The 21,902-nt window shown below is 35.8% G+C and overlaps 2 protein-coding genes across 11 annotated transcripts in view; one reads left to right on the top strand and one right to left on the bottom strand.

Annotated features, from left to right (window-relative positions):
• Med12l (mediator complex subunit 12L) overlaps positions 1 to 21,902 on the bottom strand; it is a 276,541-nt gene that overhangs the window by 40,306 nt on the left and 214,333 nt on the right. For 8 of the 9 annotated variants that reach the window (XM_063249179.1, XM_063249183.1, XM_063249185.1 and 5 more), the window contains 15 exons: positions 20,259 to 20,486; positions 19,499 to 19,640; positions 17,792 to 17,912; positions 17,348 to 17,449; positions 16,533 to 16,646; positions 13,332 to 13,531; positions 9,856 to 10,044; positions 9,148 to 9,222; positions 8,843 to 9,033; positions 7,847 to 8,008; positions 5,726 to 5,837; positions 3,662 to 3,751; positions 2,648 to 2,757; positions 2,319 to 2,454; positions 1,337 to 1,498 (listed from right to left, as the gene is read on the bottom strand). In XM_063249179.1, coding sequence (XP_063105249.1) covers positions 1,337 to 1,498; positions 2,319 to 2,454; positions 2,648 to 2,757; positions 3,662 to 3,751; positions 5,726 to 5,837; positions 7,847 to 8,008; positions 8,843 to 9,033; positions 9,148 to 9,222; positions 9,856 to 10,044; positions 13,332 to 13,531; positions 16,533 to 16,646; positions 17,348 to 17,449; positions 17,792 to 17,912; positions 19,499 to 19,640; positions 20,259 to 20,486 — 2,134 coding nt within the window. The remainder of the gene's footprint in view (positions 1 to 1,336; positions 1,499 to 2,318; positions 2,455 to 2,647; positions 2,758 to 3,661; positions 3,752 to 5,725; positions 5,838 to 7,846; positions 8,009 to 8,842; positions 9,034 to 9,147; positions 9,223 to 9,855; positions 10,045 to 13,331; positions 13,532 to 16,532; positions 16,647 to 17,347; positions 17,450 to 17,791; positions 17,913 to 19,498; positions 19,641 to 20,258; positions 20,487 to 21,902) is intronic. The other variant, XM_063249180.1, reaches the window with a different exon arrangement.
• The window catches only part of P2ry12 (purinergic receptor P2Y12), a 43,805-nt gene continuing 23,625 nt past the window's right edge, over positions 1,723 to 21,902 (top strand). The window contains exon 1 of one of the 2 annotated variants that reach the window (XM_013159703.3): positions 1,723 to 1,882. The gene's annotated coding sequence lies outside the window, so the exon portion shown is untranslated. The remainder of the gene's footprint in view (positions 1,883 to 21,902) is intronic. The other variant, XM_063249191.1, reaches the window with a different exon arrangement.

The following is a 21,902-nucleotide window of genomic DNA, read 5'->3' as shown; positions in this document are numbered from 1 at the left end:
TAACTGGGCTCATCTTAACTTCAGTCCAAACAGACTGAAGTTGATATTGGAATATGGACTTGTTTGATATTGGAAACTTTCATGTATTTAGTAAGCTAATACCTGAATACAGTTATATTACCATAGAATTAAATTATATACCAACAGGTACAAATACAGACCTTCAACCGCAGTTTATCTTTAATGACTCTAGAAAAGGAATGTCAATCTGTTTCTTAACATTGACATAAAAGTTTCTTATTTTTGATCTTGCTTGGTTATTATTCCCTCATACGTTAATTTAAACATGTTTTGCATTGAAATGTATGCCCCCCATAACTATGCAGTTATTCCATTAAATGCGAGTACTCTTTTGTGGGAGGTTTCTAAAAGCAATCAATTACTACCTGTAAATTAACCATTTCCAAACATTTGTCTTGAAGTGAGACCATTTTCCTGGCTATAAAGATCACATATTCATATGGATCTGGGAGTCTCAGGTTAGACAGCCCACACTTGACCTACCATGTCTACAGCTTTTCTCTTTTCACAGCGCTACTGGTTTTGTGTATTTTGTAACTCTGACAGCAGCAATGTACTGCATTTTTCCTATAAGACATTCTTTCATGTCTTAAATGAACCCTGTCCTCTGCCTTACCCCACTCTCACCAGCTAGTTCTTACACCTTCTACCTAACACTCTAGGGACCTTGCTCTGATGACATTTCCCTGTCTGAGTTCAGGGGTTCTTCCTCACAGCCCTTGCTCCTCTTTCTGCACCATCACTCACAAATCTCATCTCACTAGAACTGTCCGTCTGCTTCTCTTGAGGGCACGGGTCTGGTCTTCTATCTTTGTGGTTTGCTCAGTGGTAACTGTGGTTGTTCAGTGTTCACTGCAAGAGTAATTAAGCAATCTTCTATTTCAGAAAACTTTTAAAAATATGTCATATAAAACAAACATCCACTTATTGTTGTTTGATAGAATGTATCATAACATTTAAAATAACTAGCACATGAAAATATTTATCAATGAAAATTTCCTTATCTACATATACTCTGCTTGTAATTCTAAAGTAAAACCAGAACTTGGTTTATTTGTTTTTCCCCATTAAGCTTTTACTTGGTTTTCCCCTAGTAGACTTAGAAATTTATTTAAATTCAAATAAACATTTCAAGTGAAGCTCTTCAAAGAGCCAACCTATTCATATTACTAATGACCACTGCACTTAAGATAATAATAATGTCTTTAAAGTCAAGAAACTGAAAATTTGAGATTTTTTAATATATCCTCAGAAAGATAAAAAATATGTGAGTTACAGAAACATACTTATGAATGAGGAAAAAAATTATTCTTGCCTGTTTTTTATCTATAGAGTCAAACCCAGCAATTTTATTTCCCTTCGTGTCAATCAAAGAACCCATAGGTTCACAAGCAATGACGTCACGCGTCTGTTTTGGCAAAGGCAGCAACTGTCGAACTTTGTCAATGCTTTCTGATCGCTTGTCTCCTAGCTCTTTCTGGAAAATAAAGAAAGAGAGGGAGACAGGGAGGGAGGGAGGAGGGCAGGAGAAGCAGGGGTAGCGGGACAGAAATTTAGAAATTACAATGCAGGCAAAGTTAACAAGAAGGAAGTTCCCCTATGCAACATTTCCTTTTTTACAGCTATCATGTTCTTTCACCCTGAACATGGCCTATGGAAAAACTCCAAATCAGTGGTGAGTCTGTTTCATTTCTTCTATTCAAGTAGAAAATAGAACACACATAAAAGCTGTCTTTTTATATAGCAAACTAGCACACATCACAGTGCTGAAATGACAAAAATCTGGAGTAGCTTTTGTACTCGGAAGACAGAGCTGCAGCACGGAACACTTTCCTCTACCCATCCAGGGTCAGACCACCAGGTAACCATCAATTAATTTTATTTGTAAGATCACTGGTTGTATTTTTTCTTTGTGCTATTTTTTTAACTGCTTAAAGATTAAGTTCATAAAGTCAGATTTACAAATATTAGATGTTTATTTTTCAACCATATGTGGCAAGTTCACATGTGAATTTATCCTAAATCTAATGTTAGCACCTTGTTTATATGTTTGATATTGTATTTCTAAAGTTTATTTATAATTAAACATGTTTTTGAAATAACTTGTTTTTTAAAGAAAAATTTGTAAGATTGCATTCTTATAATTTTTCAGGTATTGATAAGCTAAGGTAAAACAAACAGTAAATCATTACACTAAATTAATTTAAATTAATAGATTGTAGTTTTAAATAAAAAATACTAGCTAACAAATTACAGAAACAATGTGATCTCATAACATGACCTGATCACAGACTTACTTTCAGTTTCTTTACTAAATTCATGTATGCACGTTTGTTCTCTTCAGATCCACCTGGAGATGCATTTGATAGGTCAGAGGCTAATGTTCCATTGATTAAAACACCCAGCATGTCAAGCACTGTTGTGAATAATTCACTAGGAAAGGAAACAAAAATCTTTTAATCTTAAAGGCAAGCCAAGATACTCCTAATTTACTAAGCATTTCTATTGAAGGCACAGAACCTTTAATGGCACCTAAGTTAATAAGATGTGCTAGAAATTGCTCATCATCAAAGACTATACCATGTACACATGCAGTAAAATAAATAAGAAATGAGAAAAAACATACTTGTTAGTGTGCATGTCAACAGTTCCTGAAGTGATTATCTGAAGGAGCAGGAGGGCCCAGTCGGTGGTCCACTGGGTGCTCCTCTGTACCGTGTCAAACATTCCTCCCACCTAGCATACAAAATACAATAAAGTTTGTTTTGATATTAGACAGAGATAGGGAAGAGGCAGGCCTCACTGAAAGGACTGAAGATCATTCTGTCTTTCTCCCTTAGCTATTTATCACTGATTTTGGATTCTTTAGCATGGTTTGGTCATCCAAACATTAACTAAAGAATAGTTAAGGCTTGAGTGTGGACAACAATAAAAATAGTTTTTTCCTAGTCTTTCATGTACTCAGTTTTATGCTGTAGTTACACTGAATCCAAACACAGGAAAAACTGTGTAACCTGACTATCTTCCCCTTTGTGTTAGTCAATTACTGTTGTATCTAAGCCTGTGGTCACACTATCTGACAGTTTATCTGTGTGGATACTGAGTTAAAAACAACACATCAGGCCCAACAACCCCTAGCATAGCCTTCATTAGGGTTCGTGCAACAGGAAAGAAAAGTTCAAAGGAATGTATAAAGTGTAAAAAATTTTTAATTTCTGTATCTCTGCAAGATTTTTCTTCCTGATCAATCTGATGGAAAGTCTGCCACAATTTGGCATTGAATGATTTTTAAATTTTTAAAGTAAGAATAGTAATAGTTAACACTCACGAAATGTTTTCGGTAGGTGTCAATGTGGCCTTCTGACACCTACTTTAAGCACAAATTAAAGAGAAATCTGCTCGATGGGGATAAGGTGGAGAAGACAAATCAATGATTAAACTACCTACTGTCTAGAACTCTGCTCCCACAAGAAGGAAAACAGAAGGCTCAAAAGAGAGAAGTGGTTACACAGAAAGCCAACAGTGAAAGGCCTCATGCTAGCCGTCAGATTTCCCTACAGCAGAAGTTGGAAGCTGGAGCTATTTTCACATACGCGATCTGTGTGTGTAATGGAGGGAAGACAGCAGAAAGGCTCCTTACCAGGTTTAGGCGGAGTTGCAACGCTTCGTGCATCATCTGCCGGGCCTTTGTGTCATCCTGGTATCGTTCTTCTCTCCAATTACTTAAAATCTAAGATCAGGGCAAAAAAAGAAAAGAAAAATCTTTCACCACTTAAAGTTGAATTCTTCTTTTACTTAAATTGAGTTTTCTATTAACAGCCAAAAACACTTCTGCTTTAACAAATTAACAAAGAAAGTGGTATAAAATTTTAGCTTTCCTTCCCTTTCTTCATGCAGACAGAAACCTAGCTATTTCTTTGTTCATCTACCTTTCCAGAAACACAGGAAAATCTTATCAAATTATATATCCTATCACTAAATCTCGAAAACATTTTAGAAGACATCAAATGAAGCATTTGAAAAATTTTAAAAACTACCTTGTTTCATTTGCCTTATGAAAAACAATACTAGGCTGCTAGAATTACATTTTACATTGGCCCCATCATATTTCTAGGGATGTGCTTTGAACATTAGAAAATGTATTATTAAAGGTTTGCTATCTTAGTACACACTTTTCCGCTAAAAAGAATGTAAACCATTCAGAAAAATATGGCATCTTACACATCAATTAACCAAATAGCACACAAATTTATAACGTGGGCTGCTCCTACAGTTCCTCACTGATTCATATCAATGTTGGGGAAGGAAAAGTTTGCTGAGGTAAGAAAAGCCACAGTTTGTTATACTCTAAAATCAGATGACACTAGCAAACAAATACCCAACAACAAGAGAAAAATCTAGTAGCTAATGGGAAACATTTTGCAAGCAGTAAAACGAGTTACATGCAGGAGTAATCCATGCCAAGGGTGACCTGCAAGTACAGTACACGACATAAGGAGAAGTGAGCCCTTTCTAAATCTCATGTGGGAAAGACATGGCCATCTTCCAAGCTTCAAGTAAGGCGTGAGACACTTAACACACACAGCTCTCGTGGAGCTTGTATGATACTAGTGGGACGAATGAACACAGGTCAGGTTGAACAAGTGGTGTAAAGCATGGCAAAAGGAGAAGGAACGACACAGGCTCTATTTTTAGAAGGTGATCGTGGCCTCATTAAGAAGGTGACATCTAAACAGAGACCTAAATGAAGCAAAAGAGTAGACAGGCTCCTATCTCAGAAGGAATCCTTTTAGCTAAAGGGAAGAAAAGATGTGTGGCATTAAAAGTAAAACTTGCTTGGCAAGTTTGAGGAACAGGAACATGTGGCTGTCACAAGTGTGGATGAGCAAGTCCATCACTGGTAGTCAGCAAGGTGGAAGACAGCAAATGTAAGTGATTCAGGGCCTTACAGCCCACGCTGACAGTCTTCCATACAGATGATGAGAAAAACAAGTTAAGGGCACTTGTCCATGTCCACCCAGTCACACTCAGGAGAAAGACACAATCCCCTAAGTCACAGTACCAGAAGGAGGGCTCTATTTCAGGACAAACATCTCCTACAGCCAATCCCTCCAACTTCTACCTCAATCATTCAGTGTCTGCGCATCTCATAGAATGCCAACTGCCTCTCACAGTGACAGAAGAACTGGGGCTAGGGAAAAGGTAATCAAATTCTTTGCAAGTGAACCAATATGCCTTCTTCTTTATGAGTGAGTTTCTTATGTGTTCAACTAGGATCAAACTGAGTCTCAGTGCCAATAAAACTGACTTCCTGAAGCTTCAGTAAGGTTGAGATCTTCCTGCCACGTGGAAGCCCAGTATGAGAAGCAGGACATTTTCACATCATCCCCTTTACACCAGATTCTGCCAGGTGGTCACTCATGAGGCAAAGTTAGGAGAGGGGAAGACATTATGCTTCAAGAAGGCAACATATAAGCACTTACTTTTATAGTCTGTGTGCATGTATTATAATGCATAATATTATAAAAACTGTTCACCTTGAGGTGACTAGAATGCCAGGTTGGAGAACACTGCATAGACTGTTGTTTCCCACAATCTCAGCAAGACACATTGTGCCTTTACTTGTTGAATCTTAGTATTTAAAAGAAAAACCAAGGAATACCACTGGAAAGATGCTTGCCTGGCTTATTATACTTTACCCTACCTGGTTAACTTGATTCTGGAGAGATGTCAGGAGGCCTTCCCGTTGCTCATCTTGTCCCTTAAGGCAGGTGAGGACCAGAGAGAGGAAAGGCTGTTGACTCAAAAGAGACATACTGCAAAGGAAGTCATCACAGCAAGTCTGGTTAGAAATAACAGATTACTTCCTGTTCCAATATTCATGCTTTCCCCTTTGGGATATTTGTTCTATTTATTTCACTATTAGATAAAGGAAGGCTGGAACTTAACAAAAACCACTGAAAAAGTTAAATCATACCCCTACATATGAGATTAAAGGCAACTGTAATGCTTCTAATTGATTTAATAGGCTTTATTACCCTGGAAGGCATTAACAAATGAGTATATGACCATATTACACATGAATGTGTGTCACAGAATAGGGGAAGGTAATGAATGTGTTTTACATCACAAAGTAGCCTTAAAATATACATCAGAAAGAACATTTATTTATACATGCAATAAAAGAGGAAATTGACAAACTTTTTAACCTAAAACTGTTAAAAGTGTAGGAAAGAGGCCTCTATGTGTGCAGTGATTATTTTTGAGATTTGCCTTGTTTTTCAGCACATTGTTTGAGATCAAACAGCAGAGTATTCATAAAACTAAGGTTACCAGCAAGCCCTCATTTGCTGCTAGTGACCTCTAGTGCCCAGCTCCATGCCTTCTGCTGGTAAAGGGGCTTCAATACATTTGACAAAACTTACACTTTAAAATGGCATTTGAATACAGTATCACTAATTAGAGAAAAACTGACAAACCAATTTTATAAATAAAAATTTCTTAAAATGAAATATAAGTCAGAATATTTCAATCGGCTGCATCCTACATAGGATTGAGTCATCAACTTAAGAACTACTTTCTACCTCTGTGAGACCATCTGTCGTCCTGGGAAGTCAAGCAGCACACACATCGTCATCCACTATCAAACACAATTTGCAAATCATATCTATGTCTTCTGGTTAGCTAATTAGTACTCGCAAAAGCGTTGAAATATCAGGTGACAGATAAATGTATACACTGCTAGGTCTCCACAAAATGCTTTGTAGTTACAAGCTCAGTCAGTCTCAAAAGCCTGCCTGCTTGGGCTCAAAAATACTTCATCTCCTTGCTGAGCATCTTAGCAAAGTACGTAACCTTGCACTGCTCTCAGCTCCTCTACTATAAAAAGCAGGTAAGGAGAGCATGTACGATACAACTGCTTAAAGCACCTGAAAATTCATGGCTACGAGTTTAAACAGAAAATAGTATTTTGTGAGATTCCCATAAAGGGCAGCTATGACAGTATTGCAAAGGGATAAGAAAATATTCAGAGTTTTTACAAAATATAACAAATTATTTTTTCCTTTATTCTTGTGATGCCAAATTCACAATGTGAAGTTCTATTCTTCCTCAATAATATAACCAGTTTTCAAAAGTAATTGTAGGCCTGCGGATTTAGCTCAGTGGCATAAGCACCTGCCTTGCAAGCATGTGGTCACAAGGTTGATCCCGGGTACTGATAAAAAAAAAAATTAAAATTAAAAATCAAAAGTAATTGTAGAGTGCTGGGGATTTAGCCCACTGGTGTAAGCCCTATCCCAGTACCACCACCACCAAAAAAAAAAAAAAAAAAAAACCTCTCATTCAAAAGTAATTGTAAATCTTTCCTTAGGCATAAAATAAATTAAGAAAACATTAACTTTGGTGGCTTAGTCACCAAACAGGAACAAGAGACCTAAATGTTGGAAGTAGTAGTAACTATTTCAGGATCTAGCATGCTCAAATTAAAAATAACTGTATGTATCGTAATATCAGTATCTAATTAGAAAAATAGAATTAAAAACAAATACATAAGGCAGGTGGCAAATCCAGTCTAACTTGCCTGACATGAAGTATTTTCAGTAGTTCAGCAGTGATTTGGATGCATAGGCAGAGTAGAGAACTAGTATACTAAATATCATCACCTGTAACGTTTTAGGACCAGAACTCGCCTAACAATCTTTCCCGTTCTAGTTAAAAATGAATGTTTGTAGACATTGAGTGTAATGACCATAAATGTGCAGGACACTAGATTACCTTAGGTGTTCTTTATACTTTCACACTAAGAGACACCCTCCAGCCGTACCTTTTCTGTTTCTGTCTGTCTCGCTCCTTCTTTGAAGATGAGCCTAAGTGTTGCCCCTTCTCTAGTTCTTCCCCAGCAGCTTTCAGCACTCGTCCCTGCACAGAGGTCGGCAGTCTGGCGATGAGGGGGGCCACCAACCACACGCCCCTGCGTTCAGAGGAACTAAAATCAGAAACAGGTGTTACACCCGAGGAAGCAGCCTGAGTCTCTGGTCTCCCAGTTCTGACAGAAACTCCCTGAACTCTGAGGTGCCAGGCAGGGGCTATTTTCAAATTTTCCTTTATTTCTGTACCATCTTTCCTCTTGCTAAAGACCAGACCTTGTTTACACCTTGTGCTCACTTTTAACAGAAGCCATAAAAGGTTCAGTTCTGGGAGGACACTGGATATAAATGCATTTTCTAGTACTTGGTCTCTCACTAATTAATAAGAGTCATTCACTGTTTGGTTCAATGAACAATATACTTTTCTATCATGGTTAAAACATAAAATGTTATGATTAAATGTAACAATAACCAATGGTTCTAAGTTTTAAAACATAATAGTTAATATTTTATACCAAAATGATGAAATACAAATCAATCTGCCTTTCATGATTAAAGGATTAATTCAGAATTTCATATTCCTCCTGGCTCTAATTCTAAACAAATATTTATCCAAACTCACCAACTAATTTAGATGGCAGAAAAAGTGTTTTCTATAGAATGATTACCATGGAACATAGTATCCTAAGGGTCACTGAAGACATGAATCAAACCTGAGTTCAACAGTAGTTCCAAGGTGTCAAAGCCTACTTAACCAAATATTTAAAATGCCAAGAATATTTTCCATGCCAGTTTCACTCTTTCAATTATTAAGTAACAGTACCTGTCACTTAAAAGCAATTATTTTCTTCACATTTCCTTTACCTTAATGAAAAAAAACTGTATTATACAAATAAAATTTACTATTACATGTGAAAAATTAACGATAGCCCAATAAAACTACATAAAAATACCTTAGAAATGTCTTTATTCCGTTCTGTCTCGTGCTACTTGCCTCAGCACTTCCAATACTATTGGGGTTGAAGAGACTCATGCCAGGATTAGAGGAGTTATTATTTAGGTCCGCAGACTGCTGAAACACCTCTATTGTTGCCTTAGCAATGTTGTCCAGTAAGTTGTTCATTTCAGCCACAGAACCAGAGCCCTAGAGTTAGACATAAGAAAGTTAGCATGTATGTATTTCTTTACCTTCAAACATCAATGTGGTTTTGCTTTTCAGAAAATTTCATCCACATACATGTGTTCAACATATACTCACAGGGTCCTTCAGACACTGTTTGATCATTAACTGAAGCTCAAGCCAGGACTGTCTCAGTGTCCACTGTTCAAGATTCTGGGTTAAAGAGAAAGAGTCGAAACTTTAGGACTATTTAATTAATTTTAACATAAAATAAATGCCTGGAGTTTTTCACTTCTCAAAAAAGAAAAGAATAATGATATGCAAAGCATTTGCTGGATCAAAGGCTTATAATCCTGTTACATATAGTTAACAAACACATATGCACACAAGCATGTTCACAAGAGTTCACAACATCAAAATAATGTAATTAACTCAACTAAAAACTAGAAATAAACAATTTAGCTATCAAAATCCATCTATCTAATCAACCATATGCCAAGATAATTTTAGCATTTCTTGGCTAATACATTAAGATTGCTCCTCCTCAAACTATTTCTCATGTAAATATAGTACTGACTTAAAATATTAACTTTTGTTTGATATATATATATATAATATAATTAGCAGCATTTATATCTACCTAGCAATAAACCTTGGTAATTCCACAGCAAAAAAAAGAAAAAAAAAAAAAAAAAAAAAAAAAAAGGACGGGGGGAATAAAACAAAGAACTAACTGAAGACAAGAATTAGTTAGAAATGAGCAGGTGGGAGGAAGGGCACAGTAATTCTTCTAATATCAAGGTGTAGTAAGTGACAGAAACACAGCATTTAGGGCACACTACTTACCTGAAGAATGCGCTTGATGTGCTGTCTTTGCAGGTTGTCTCCATCAGTACATTCTTTAATGCCATGGGGATAACAGATCAGCTGCAACAATTTCTGTGCTTGCATATTGGAAAGCACAGGGTCCAGTATAAGCTCTTTGTCTGTACATAATCTTTCAGGTTCTTTTAAGCAATGTTCTCCTACCCATTCCTAAAAATAATATGGAAGTTAGGTTGACAGGAACTGATTCGCTATGTAACTATACAATAGTTTTAAGTAGCTATATAGTAGTTCTATGTAACTATGTAATAGTACTAAGTTCACAGAGCAAACAGGTGGGTTTATAAAGCTGATAAGAATCCTCCAGGTTAAAAATTATATGAAACAAGTAGATGAAAAAATTTTAAAAACAATTTCTAGCATTTTGACTTCTTAAAAATACAGTGTACCTTGAGTAAAAAAATAGTTTAAACATTTATAAGCAAAAAAAAAAAAAATAAAAGGTATGTCTTCAATTGGAAAATGACTCTGTTTTGTAATCAGTTTTTTAAAAATTTGGTAATGATTCCATATTATATATGGCCTTTGTAATCTCTATGGAATACATAAATGAGACATCACTGAACAGAGAGAACATAGCATAACAAATATTTTTACAATTATCTTCCTCTTTGATACTTATATGCATGCTGGTATTATATATAAAAAGTTGTGTGCATCTACTTTCTATATACTTTCTATACAATTATTTTCTTATGGTAATTTGAAAGAATCAGGTCAAAGGGTATAAGAAAAGTTTAAGGTTATGCATTCACATGGTTAACTGTCCTCAAGTTTCTCCCAATTTAATCTCCAGCACCTTCCTCTTCACCATTTCTTCAAGGGAAAATTCTTGTACTATGGTACATGGGGTAAGAAATTAGCAACCATAACAAGAGCTCAATTGGAACCCAGATCTATTTTGGATGAAGTGTTTTGTTAATCACCATACTAGAGATTCAATACTGATTGTCCATTAAAATCATCTGGGGAGTTTAAATCAAACACAAGTAACTGTACTAAAATAATTGTACTCATAGCCCCTCTCCCTCCGGCTTCAAATTCCTTCCTTCCTTCCTCGTTCATTTATTCATGAAGTTTTACATACTGCCCCTGGTAAGCTAGGCCCAAAGTTCCCAGACACCCCCACAGGGCTCAGGCAGGACCTCCTTGAGACCAGCTGCAAGGAGCCTACACCAGCCTGCCCATCAGCCCTACTGGAGCTCTAGGAATCAAAAAATTTGCATATACAGTCACATTAGGAACCAAATCATAACTGTTTTATCATCTAGATGACAGTTCAGCTAATGTTTATCATCATGATTACAAAAAGCAGTAACATAAAAACATGAAACAACTTTTCATGTAAAGTAAAATACAAAATATATAAGTCATATCACTTTTTCTTAAGCAACGAGTTTTTGTTTTAAAAACACCCAAGGAAAGAACAACTTGTAGGCATACACATATAACTGTATGTAAGTTTAAGTGTGCAAGATAGATAACCATGCTACAATTCTCCATTAGTTCATCAAAAAGAATAATTTGTGCTGTCATTGCTTGAGTGTCTGTTCATTTTTTATGCTTTGACTTCTAAGCTAACAATGTAATATATTAACTAGTGTTGATTTCTTGTTTTTTGAAATTCTGTATTATTTCTGCCCTTTTTCTGTTTTGCTTTTTAAAAATAAAAAAAATTGAAAAACATGAATAGATAAAGATAATGAAATAGGTCAACTCGAACAGGGAGGGCTAACCACAAAAGATATGGGAGAGAGGACATATCTCTGAATACTTTGTGTATAGTGTGACTTTTTATGCAATTCTATGCAAAGACCTCAGATTTAAGAGAATTTACACTGAAATTAAAAACAAATGAACCTACTTCTGTTTGAAATATAGACTGTTTATATTAAATAAGAAAACCAATTAACCTTGAACACAATATCATAAAACTATAGGAAAAAAGGAAGCATAAACTTATCTTCAACTTCTCTTCGTAACTTGCTTTTCCTCAAGTTATATGGGTAACAATTCTGAAACCATAATATTCTAGGTGCATTACAGAATTAAGCAAATAAGTGAGCTGATGCTATGGATTGCAGGGTTCTTACTTTGCAAGAAGGAGATAATAACAAGCAATGAGGGAAAGAAAGCACAACTTCACAGAGTTGGATTGGAACTGGAGGTGTCGGTATGAGCTCACAATTACGCAGACACACACACACACACACACACACACACACACACACACACACAGATGTGGCTTGTTCCAAACTCTGTCTGCTGAGAGATCTAGAAACATTAGTACTCCTTAAAATAGGCATAAACCATACTAATTCTTGCTTTCTAAGCATCATTCTCTACCAAACAGAACCAGCATTGCTTGAAGGAATGAGTAATGTTCTAAGGCAGGAAAAGTGCAAGATGGGCCAGAAAGTAAAATCAAATCTAGAACAACCTGAACATTAAAATAACTAAGGACAATATATCCCACAAACGAATGATAAAAAAACAAGTAAAAGGTTAAGTTTTTCCTTAAGTAAGGAAAGCAACTGATACTATGCAGAAGCAAACGGGGCGGGGGGTGCATTTACCATTTTGCATTCATGATAGTAACAACTGGTTTGGACAAGAATAAAAATGGATGCCTAGGGCCAGGGATTTAGCTCAGCAGCACAAGCACCTGCCTGCCAAGTGCAAGGTCATGAGTTTGATCCCAGTATCAGAAAGAAAAAGAAAAAGCAAACTGGATGCTTATGAGGGACAGAGACATCAAAGTGTCTCTCCAAAGAGTCTATATTAATTACAAGAGATAAAACAATATCTACAGAGTGGAGAAATCCTAAAATTAAAATGGAGACACCTCAATCAATATTAAATTACCAATAAGGTACAAATAGACATCATGTGCTTTAAGATACGGATACCTGGAAGAACATGACTTTCCTTCTGTAGTCTCTTGGCAAAGGATGTACAGTCTAAAGAAAATCTTCAAGAAACTTTGAACAAATACAATATTACTAGGATAAATGACCAAAGTAGAATATGGCCTAAAGATGAGGAAAAATTACTGTACCAATGTAAGTTTTTTAAAATTTTTTTAGAAACTATACTTTGATTATGTCTTGAAATGAAAAAAGTATTCAAAAATAAAGACGTATAAAAAAACATCATCTACTGCTCACAAAGGGGTCAGAAAAAATATGTACCCACATTCACAAATAGACTTATAAAGCACATTGCAAAATGTAAAAATCAGTGCATAGCTATAAAGAATATACTGTAGTTTTTTATTATTACTGCAACTTTTCAAGAAATTTGAAATTATTTCAAAATAAAAGTAATAGAAAAAAAGAACAACTTGTCTGCAAGTTTCCTACAATAACAGGCAACTATCTTTAGAAGTCGGTGCATTTTCAAAGTAAAAAGCAAAAGCAACATGAATTGGAGAATACCTGTTGACAGATAGTCCTCAGGACATATCTGGCATACTCTCTTAAATTGGCAGTCTCTATGGAAATGCTTTTCCCACAGGATTTCACAGTTTGAGAGGCAGTCCAGATATCATCAGCATTCCCATCACGCCGTAAACTTCTCATGGCGAACTCCTCATTCTTTAAAGAGCTGACATTGTTACTACCAATTTTGGCATCTCCTAAATGACAGAATCACAAAAGCAAAATCACAGAAGTTCAAAATACTACCAAATATCTGAAACGAAACTAAGGATAGCTCTCAGAGATTTAAAATATGTGAATGGTGGTATTATCACATAGCCAACTGTTCAGCAGAGAGAACGGATCAAGGGAATAAATGACAGAACCCAGAGAACATAAGAGAAAAGGCAAGTTCAGAATTCATTCCTTCTTTTGGTTACAGAATTTAGACACACTCACCAAACTTGGAAAGACCATTATGAATCACACTTAATAGTCACAGAACATTGATTTCACCAAAAATTTAAGCATGAAGGTTCTCAAATTGATTTGACTAGTAGACAAGGAAAAATGGGTTACTCACCCTATTAGATGTCCCTTTTCCATTTCTTCTCTTACAATGACTTATTTTCTATCCATAGGTCAAGAGAAAAGTTTTGCCTTAGCTCACCTTACTATCAACTTCTTGACAAGAGAGATTTATTTCCCTGGGAATGGAAAAGGGCAATGCATACTAAGGAAGCCCTGCAAAGTAGGGCATTCATTGAATAACCCTGTCTTTCACCTCTCTCTCTGTAACATCCAAATTAGAAAACCTTACCTGATCGATCTCTTAATTTTTCAATGAAATGAAGCTAAGGAAAGTGTTATCCTCATAACAAAATTCTGGGACGAAATGACTAAATAGAATACATTTAAATACAAGAAGAAATCTTTAGCAATTAACCAAAAAAAATGTCATATTTTAAAGGTGGAAGTCATACAATTTGGTAGTAAGGATTGCCAAACAATAGCAGAGTCCTGAAACTTTTGATTGACTATAAACAAGATCAAAATAAGCGTTTACAAGACAATTTCCTGGAAAGAAAAATGAGTTTAGGTAAAACTTTCACTGCCTGCAATAAGTGAGTGAAACCAACCACAAGTCAGCTAAAAAGTCTTCTAAAACCCAAAATTTTGACTCTGCTGAAAAACCTGAGGATTTACTTACAAAACTTAAGAGAAGACATAAACCACACATTGCAATCTACTAATATGCTGTCATATACTTCTCAACTAAAACACAAATACAAGAAGTACTTTCACCTACGGGAATTTACATAATTCAATAGACATTTTTAGGAGCTGAAGGAATGAACACCAAGCACCAAAATTTAATATGTGTTCTTCACCTTAAGTGATAAAAACAACTTTATCACTACATTTCAAATTAAACAACTATGGGATTTATGAATCAAATTCAATATACCAATTCCATCTTTCTATCTCAAAATATATTCTGGTAAATAAGGATTGGGAGGATTGGGAGGGCACTGATGAGGTTGTAAGTTAAGACCTCTACGGATCAAAAACAAAGAAACATCTCTGCCAGTCCCAGACTGGAACATGTTTACTTAGCTATTGAGAGAAAGTCTGAGAGAAGGTTCTGTGTCAGAACTTCTGCTACTGCACAGACTACAGAACAAACTGACAATTTAGTGTGAACCTGGCCCAGGACTCCGCTGACATTCAACCAGCCTGATCTTGACTTAGACGCAGAGAATCCTCCAAATTACCTGAATGTTTAAAGAAGTCAGCAAGTTTTAACTGGGGTGATCAGTCCTATAAATAAATCAAGGGACCAATGTCTGCATAACACTGTTTCTGCCATTAAAACATCTATCACTTAGGTATTCATACTTCCAACACTAGTTTATTGAAAACCTCTTTGCTAGTTTCTCTGATGAGCCCTAGAAATACCACAAGAAAAGAGTTAATTGTGGCGAGATGGTCTGCACATTTATTCATTCAGTACAACTGCTTAGCTGTCCTTCCTTACAAACATCTCCTGAGTAGAGAAATTTTACTCAATGAAATGAGCACTTAATGTGGACCATAACACTACGAAGTCCTAGAGCTCGGAGGAAAAGTTATAGCCTCTCAGGGTAGCTCTACTCTTCTCCTTTTGCTATAAAACTCGTGGGCATTTCTAAAGAGTATACTATCTTTCTGTGAACTTTTAATAGGCTGCATGCCCTCAAGCAGGACAAGGGTATAGCCTCACTCATACTTTCTCTTTTTCCTTTTCTTTAAATTTTAACACAGTCTAGATAAGTTGCTATGTAACTAGAGCTGCCCCGAGAACTAAGGTTGTTACAGACAGATACGATCACACTTGGCTACTCACGCTCTTCAAGAATAATCTATAGCAATTCCTAGCCACCCAATCACTCTGTTTTGATAAGGAGGCTCAGTAAGAGCATAATAGGTACTACTGTTTAATTAACACCAAAAAGAGGTACTCAAAATTGCAAGTAGGCATTATGAATTCAAGATTTCCTAATCTTTCAAGTCCTTTATAAATTTACAAGAGAAATATTTCAGAGTACTACACAATACACGAACAGAAAGCAGTACTATTACTCCAGGAGAATATATATAAATAAGGACACGAGGGACAAAGTTTTAATAAAAGTAATTAAATTTAAAAATGAGTGTGATAGCTAATGTTTACTTAACAATAATACAAACATGACAAAATGATCACCTAACTCATGAAAAACCTAAAGCAGAAAACTTAAAATTTGTTAAGAGTCCTAACAGAAGCAGAAACAGTGACTGAAAAACTCAGGGTTTTTGATATTCTGCACCTAGTATATTATCTAGTTGAAGTTTAAACCCTTGGTTACATAATCAAGTTAATTCTGCCCCTCATAAAGTGTGATTTCTGCCACCAATAAAAGCAAAACAACCCTGTGGCTCTATTTTACATGGAATGAGATATCAAATCAAAAATACTATTTGTATTCAAATTCCCCCAGTGTCACTCTAGGTAGCGGACAGAATTCTACAGAGTTCAATTATACTTGGAGTTGGGAAAAGATAATTAATTTTTCCAGGACAAACAAAGAAAACAAACCATGTTTCCAATAATACTAATTAGATTTTAACTTGAATACAAATTATTTTGCCTCCATTTCTGGTGACTAATCAAGAAACTAAGGGCTAATATAGTCTTACCAAGCATCATAATTGCTTTTAAGACAGCAAAAACAGCTCCCACTTCAATGCTGTTATGAGCAGCAGCCAGAAGGTGTCTATCACAAGACGATCTTATTCCGGGGAAAGGTTTGCCTATGAAAACAACAACAAACCTTTAATAGTCTCATCAGCATCATTAACAATCTTTTGTAATCATTTACAGTTAGCAAGGCCTTTCATTGTTAGACTGTGGGCGTTAATTGCCATTAGCTCGCTTTAATTGATGCTCCACGGATTCACTAACACTGCCAGTATTCTTACTTAACCTTTTCTGTTTAATTATTAAAGCAATGTTTTGCTCTGTAGAGAGATGTAGCAAAAAGATTAGCAAGATTCCCACACAGACACATACATATCTATACAGAAATGATAAACAGACTTCACTAACAGTTCTTACCCCTTTTAACCATTCTGTACCCCTCTACAATACTTATTTTCCTAAGGAAGAGAGTAAATGAGTCACCACTATCCTAAGCTGGGATGTTGTGGTTCAGAATCAACACACACTATATGTCATTGGATTATGCTGCCCACCAACAGGGCATGGCCTAAGAGTCAAGGTATTTTTATTGTCTGTTAACTCTTAATTTCTGTTTCTCAATATATCTTGATATTATATAATTGAAAGGTGCTGACAGCCCTCCTGGTACCATTTTCTCACTCATTCATCACCCCCAGATCAAGCCCACAAAAATCAGGAAGGAAATTACAAAATGGACACCCCACTTGTTATGTTAGAACCTATAACCCCCCACACACAAATATACTCAGAGGCTTTTCAGCTGTGGGCTTACCAGCTGCCTGAGGTAAGAAGCAGGCCTGTGGAGCTCGGAAGAGGTGAAGCAGGAGTCTGCAGGTCATTCTTGCCCCGGGCTCTGCATCCGCGTCTCCACAAGCTAAGAAGAGATGAAGAAGCAGCAAGTTTGTTAACAGAGTCCAGAACAAGTCCTTTGGGTCTTCTATAAAGATAAATTTTCAGGAATAATCTAAATAAATCCTCTTGATAGTAAGAAATTATGGCCCTGGCTATACTTTTCTGAGAAACTCAAGTTTCTAAGAGCAGTTTCCTATTTGGCAGCAATCTATGTGACTCAGCATAGAAAAAGTATAAAAACTCTACCATGTCTACTTGACACTACAACACGCTGCAACGTACATACACCTTAAATTATATTTTCCCAGTGTTCATGGCAAGACAAAAATCTAATAGCAAACACAGCTCCTGGACACCTGCTTACCTGCCGCTAGGAGAGAGGGAAGTGCCACGTGCTGCACGACGTCCTCCAGGGAGAAACACTGTCGTGCTATCAGAATAGCAATGAAAGTAGCTAATGAATCATGGAATGAAAGGTCACTCACCTTCAAGAAAAACATTGACAGGTTTTAATACCTAACACCCTTTTAAATTTTCTCAAAGATCAAAACCTAAGAGAATGTAGACAATACCAATAAGATCTCAAATCCTAACACTAACCAGGAGACAGAAAGGGTAACTTCTTATGATGGTTAGAACATAGGCCCATTTCTACTTTGTAAGACAAAGCATGAGGTTTACTCACAACCAAATGGTGTAAAAAGACACTTGGCTTTAATCTGTGCACATGCAATTGAAAAGCGACAGAAATAAAAAAAATTTTAAAGATCACTAAAAGAAGTAATATGATTAGTACTTTTGGCAGAAAGAAATACGCTACATCATTTAAAGGTTGACAACAAGGAAGCAGGAAAATAAAGGACAGTCAGTCTGGTGGAAAAATAAGACTTAATATTATTGAGTTCCATTTCACAACAACTGGCTGGACTTTTTTTAAATGACTAAATTAGTTTTTAAAATAACTTTGAAAATTTACAATTGAATCCCAAATTTAAAAGAGTGGAGACAGAGGAAAGAAAATAATTCAATATAGGGGAAGCTAAGGAGTTCTCTACCTTTATAGACCTCACAAGACACTGGCAGAAAATAGTAATAAATGACCACTAGCACAGTAACCCCATTTTGATTGGTACTACGTGCCAGGAAGTATGACTAGCAATTTACGAAAATGATCTCATCAAACAGCACAACACTGTAAGGCTCACACTATTATTACATGTTAACAGATGAAAGCAGAAGGCAAAGTATTAAAAAAAAAAAAAAACGAGGTCATGAACTAAAAGATAAAAACTTGAGTCTCTTCTGTGTGGAAAAAAATGTAACAATTAATGAATTTTATGTGTATAAAATCTTAACCCACAGAATGGAGAGAAAGAGGTAAGACTGCCCACCCAGTCTGAGGCAGCAGAGCTAAGGAATAAGCATTCAACTGAGAAGCAACTTTAAAAATGCATTACTCTTTATTATAAAATATGCTAGTGAAAGACTACTCCAAGAAATGACAACAGGAGGGAAAAAAACCAGGCATATTTTTTACTAGAAACTCACACATCATGAATGCAACCTGACATTTGAAGAAATCAGATATAGGGGGAGATACTATGCCACTGTAACTCTTCTTCACTACCCGACATAATCACTACGATGGAAAACCATCTGAATCTACACCTGAGCTTTCTTAAGCATCACAACAAAACCCATATTCTCAGATAAGATATACACTGGTTCTCTTCAAATTGTAAAACGGTAATGTCCTACGGGATGAAGAACCCAACCCACACGGTTAAAACAAAGATTTGAAGAGATTATCCACACAAATTTTAAAAACTAGGAATAATGAAACTTTTAGGAAACAAGGAAATCTTAGTACTACTGCTATAGATTAGATTAATCAATTTATTTTGATTTTATTCATTAAATTCTGGGCAACTACATTGTGATCTACTGTTTTTAGACAAAAAAGGCTATTTTACAGTGTTGCAGCTGAGTGAATTAGAAAATTTAAAAAATCAAACAGATTACCCACTAGCTAAATTCTTAATTATAATGTTAAATGAAAAAGAAAACTTACATCTACAGTGCAAAGTACATCATTAAACCCCCACACATGATTTGAAGAACAGCAAAGAGCCTTCAGAACCCCCAGCCACTCCGAACTAAGAACAGTACAGCAAGCAGTCAGCTCAGAGGAGAAATTGGCTATGTCGTTAATCCTACAAAAAAAGAGAGAGAGAGAGAGAAAAAAAAGAGAAAAGTGACCTTGTGCAAAAGAGAAATTGTCATATAAGATGCATGTATTGAATATATATTTCACCATCACAGAACAAATCATTCATTTTCTTCAATTTAATGATATAATATTCACTTACCAAGTAACCTATAGAACTTTAGGCAAAACATAAAAATAAATGAGTTCAAGTGTTTGCTAATAATGACGCTAACAATAAATAATTACACATATGTGAATTAGCATATTTTCAGTTCTATAAGCAAATATGATCTATCCATTTACATTTTAAAGGGAGCAAAAATTAAAGAGCCTATTTAGTGTAAGTAGGTCCAAATACTGTTTTATAAGATGTAAGCATTTTATCATTAATATTTTCATTTCATTTCTGTAAATAGATCATACAACTTACAGTCCATACTTAAAATGTCCCATGTCAGAGTAGTAAGCTAGAAAGCACTGTCTCACGTTATGAAAAGCAGAGGTAAACTCAGGAGTAACAGAAAATGCTGGGGGGAGGGACTGACAAATTTGAGCTCAGACACAGAAGTACCAAGGCAACAGAGCTCTGACTAAGCCTCAGTTCCAGGGTAAGCTGTCTTACCTTCCAGCATCCTGATGGCCCATACATACATTCATGAGGGTATTGCAGACAAAGCTGTAGCGATTGGCAGCATTGTCGCTAAGGATTTTGCCCAGCATTGAGTAATTGATGCTTCGGGCTGAAGGATTCTCAATAAAATCCATCATGAAGTCTGGATCCCACCGCAAGTTGGAATTTGCAGGCATAACATTATTGTATATGGTTTGCTTTACTTTTGAACAGGCACTACTGAGGTTACAAGAAGAAAAGTTAAAAGATAGGAAATAAAAACTAGAACAGCAAGAAAATTATTTCACTTAATTACATACTGAATTGCAGCAAATGCACTATATTCCTAGAAAACATTTATATCATGGTTCTTAATTTCAACATTTTAATTATTAGCACTGGGCACAGAGCCTGGAACGTAGTAACTCCTCAATGAACATTAGCTGAATGCATGGGAAAAACAAAGTAAGAATAAGACATCGGGTTAGTGAATAGTATTTCCTAAATCTTTCCTATATTTTACATACTCTAAACATCAAAGAATTTATGAAGGCTTCCAAAAACTCTTATGGGTATATGCAAATCATAATTACTTAGCAATAAAAATGGATTCAATTATACATGAGGAAAAGTTTGGTGATGTAATGGTAACTGCACATCCTGAAAAGCTATTGCTCAGGTACAGTGTAGTACCAAGGCTACTATGGGTACCGTGGCACAGCTGTGGAAAGAGGGGCCACATTCTGTGCCTTCAGTAGCTTACATCCTTCTAGTGGGATTTAAATAATACATGTTCAATGAGAGTGAAAAACAACTATGTCATTCCTAAAAACTTACTGTATTTCTTAGCACCACTAATTATTAAGAGTCTTGTTTATCATATAAAGACATGTTTCATGTTTCAGTGGGGCTACATCTGAAAAGATACAGAACACTAGGATATAAAAGGAATTGCATGTCTGTCCTCCAATGTCTTTATCTACAGACAGAGCTAAGGATTGTCTTACTTCAAATATTATATTCCATATGAAATCATTCATTTCCATTTGGTGAGCATGTCTGTTAGCAGTATTTACCTTATATGTTCAAGGGCTCTTTTCTGCTAAGCACCGGAAAGTCTATTTTCATTTCTTTTCTTTGAAATCATTTATTTCCACTTGGTGAGCAAGTCTGTTAGCAGTATTTACCTTATATGTTCAAGGGCTCTTTTCTGCTAAGCACCGGAAAGTCTATTTTCTTTTCTTTTTTTCTTTTCTCTTTTTGAAATTTTTAGGTAGCAAATGCATTGGTGGTTAGAGTGCTATTTGACCTCTTTTGTAACCCTCACATTCTTTTATACCTAAACAGGAGTTAGGAATGAGTTCCTCAAAAATGAAAAACACACATACATTCTTTACCCTACCTTGTTTCCATGGCTAAACACTTTAAGAAAACAGAGATTGCTCAGCTTGGTACTTACTAAAATATAACTTTAGCTATCCTCTTTCAGAAACACTCCTGCCATGCTTGTTAAAAAGCACAGATTGCTAATTCTCACTGTGCACACATTGAATCTGTATGTTTCATAAACTCTCCCAGATAAATCTGGCAATGAATAATGGCTGGAAGGCAGAAGACTAAAATAACTCACTAAACGCAGTAACTACAATCTTCTAT

Source organism: Cavia porcellus, unplaced genomic scaffold (assembly GCF_034190915.1).
Source record: "Cavia porcellus strain 051 isolate PalLab524CR breed Dunkin Hartley unplaced genomic scaffold, mCavPor4.1 scaffold_5, whole genome shotgun sequence".
NCBI classification, from domain to species: domain Eukaryota; kingdom Metazoa; phylum Chordata; class Mammalia; order Rodentia; family Caviidae; genus Cavia; species Cavia porcellus.
The sequence above is the reverse complement of the archived record's forward strand: the minus strand, read 5'-3'. Positions and strand labels throughout refer to the sequence as shown.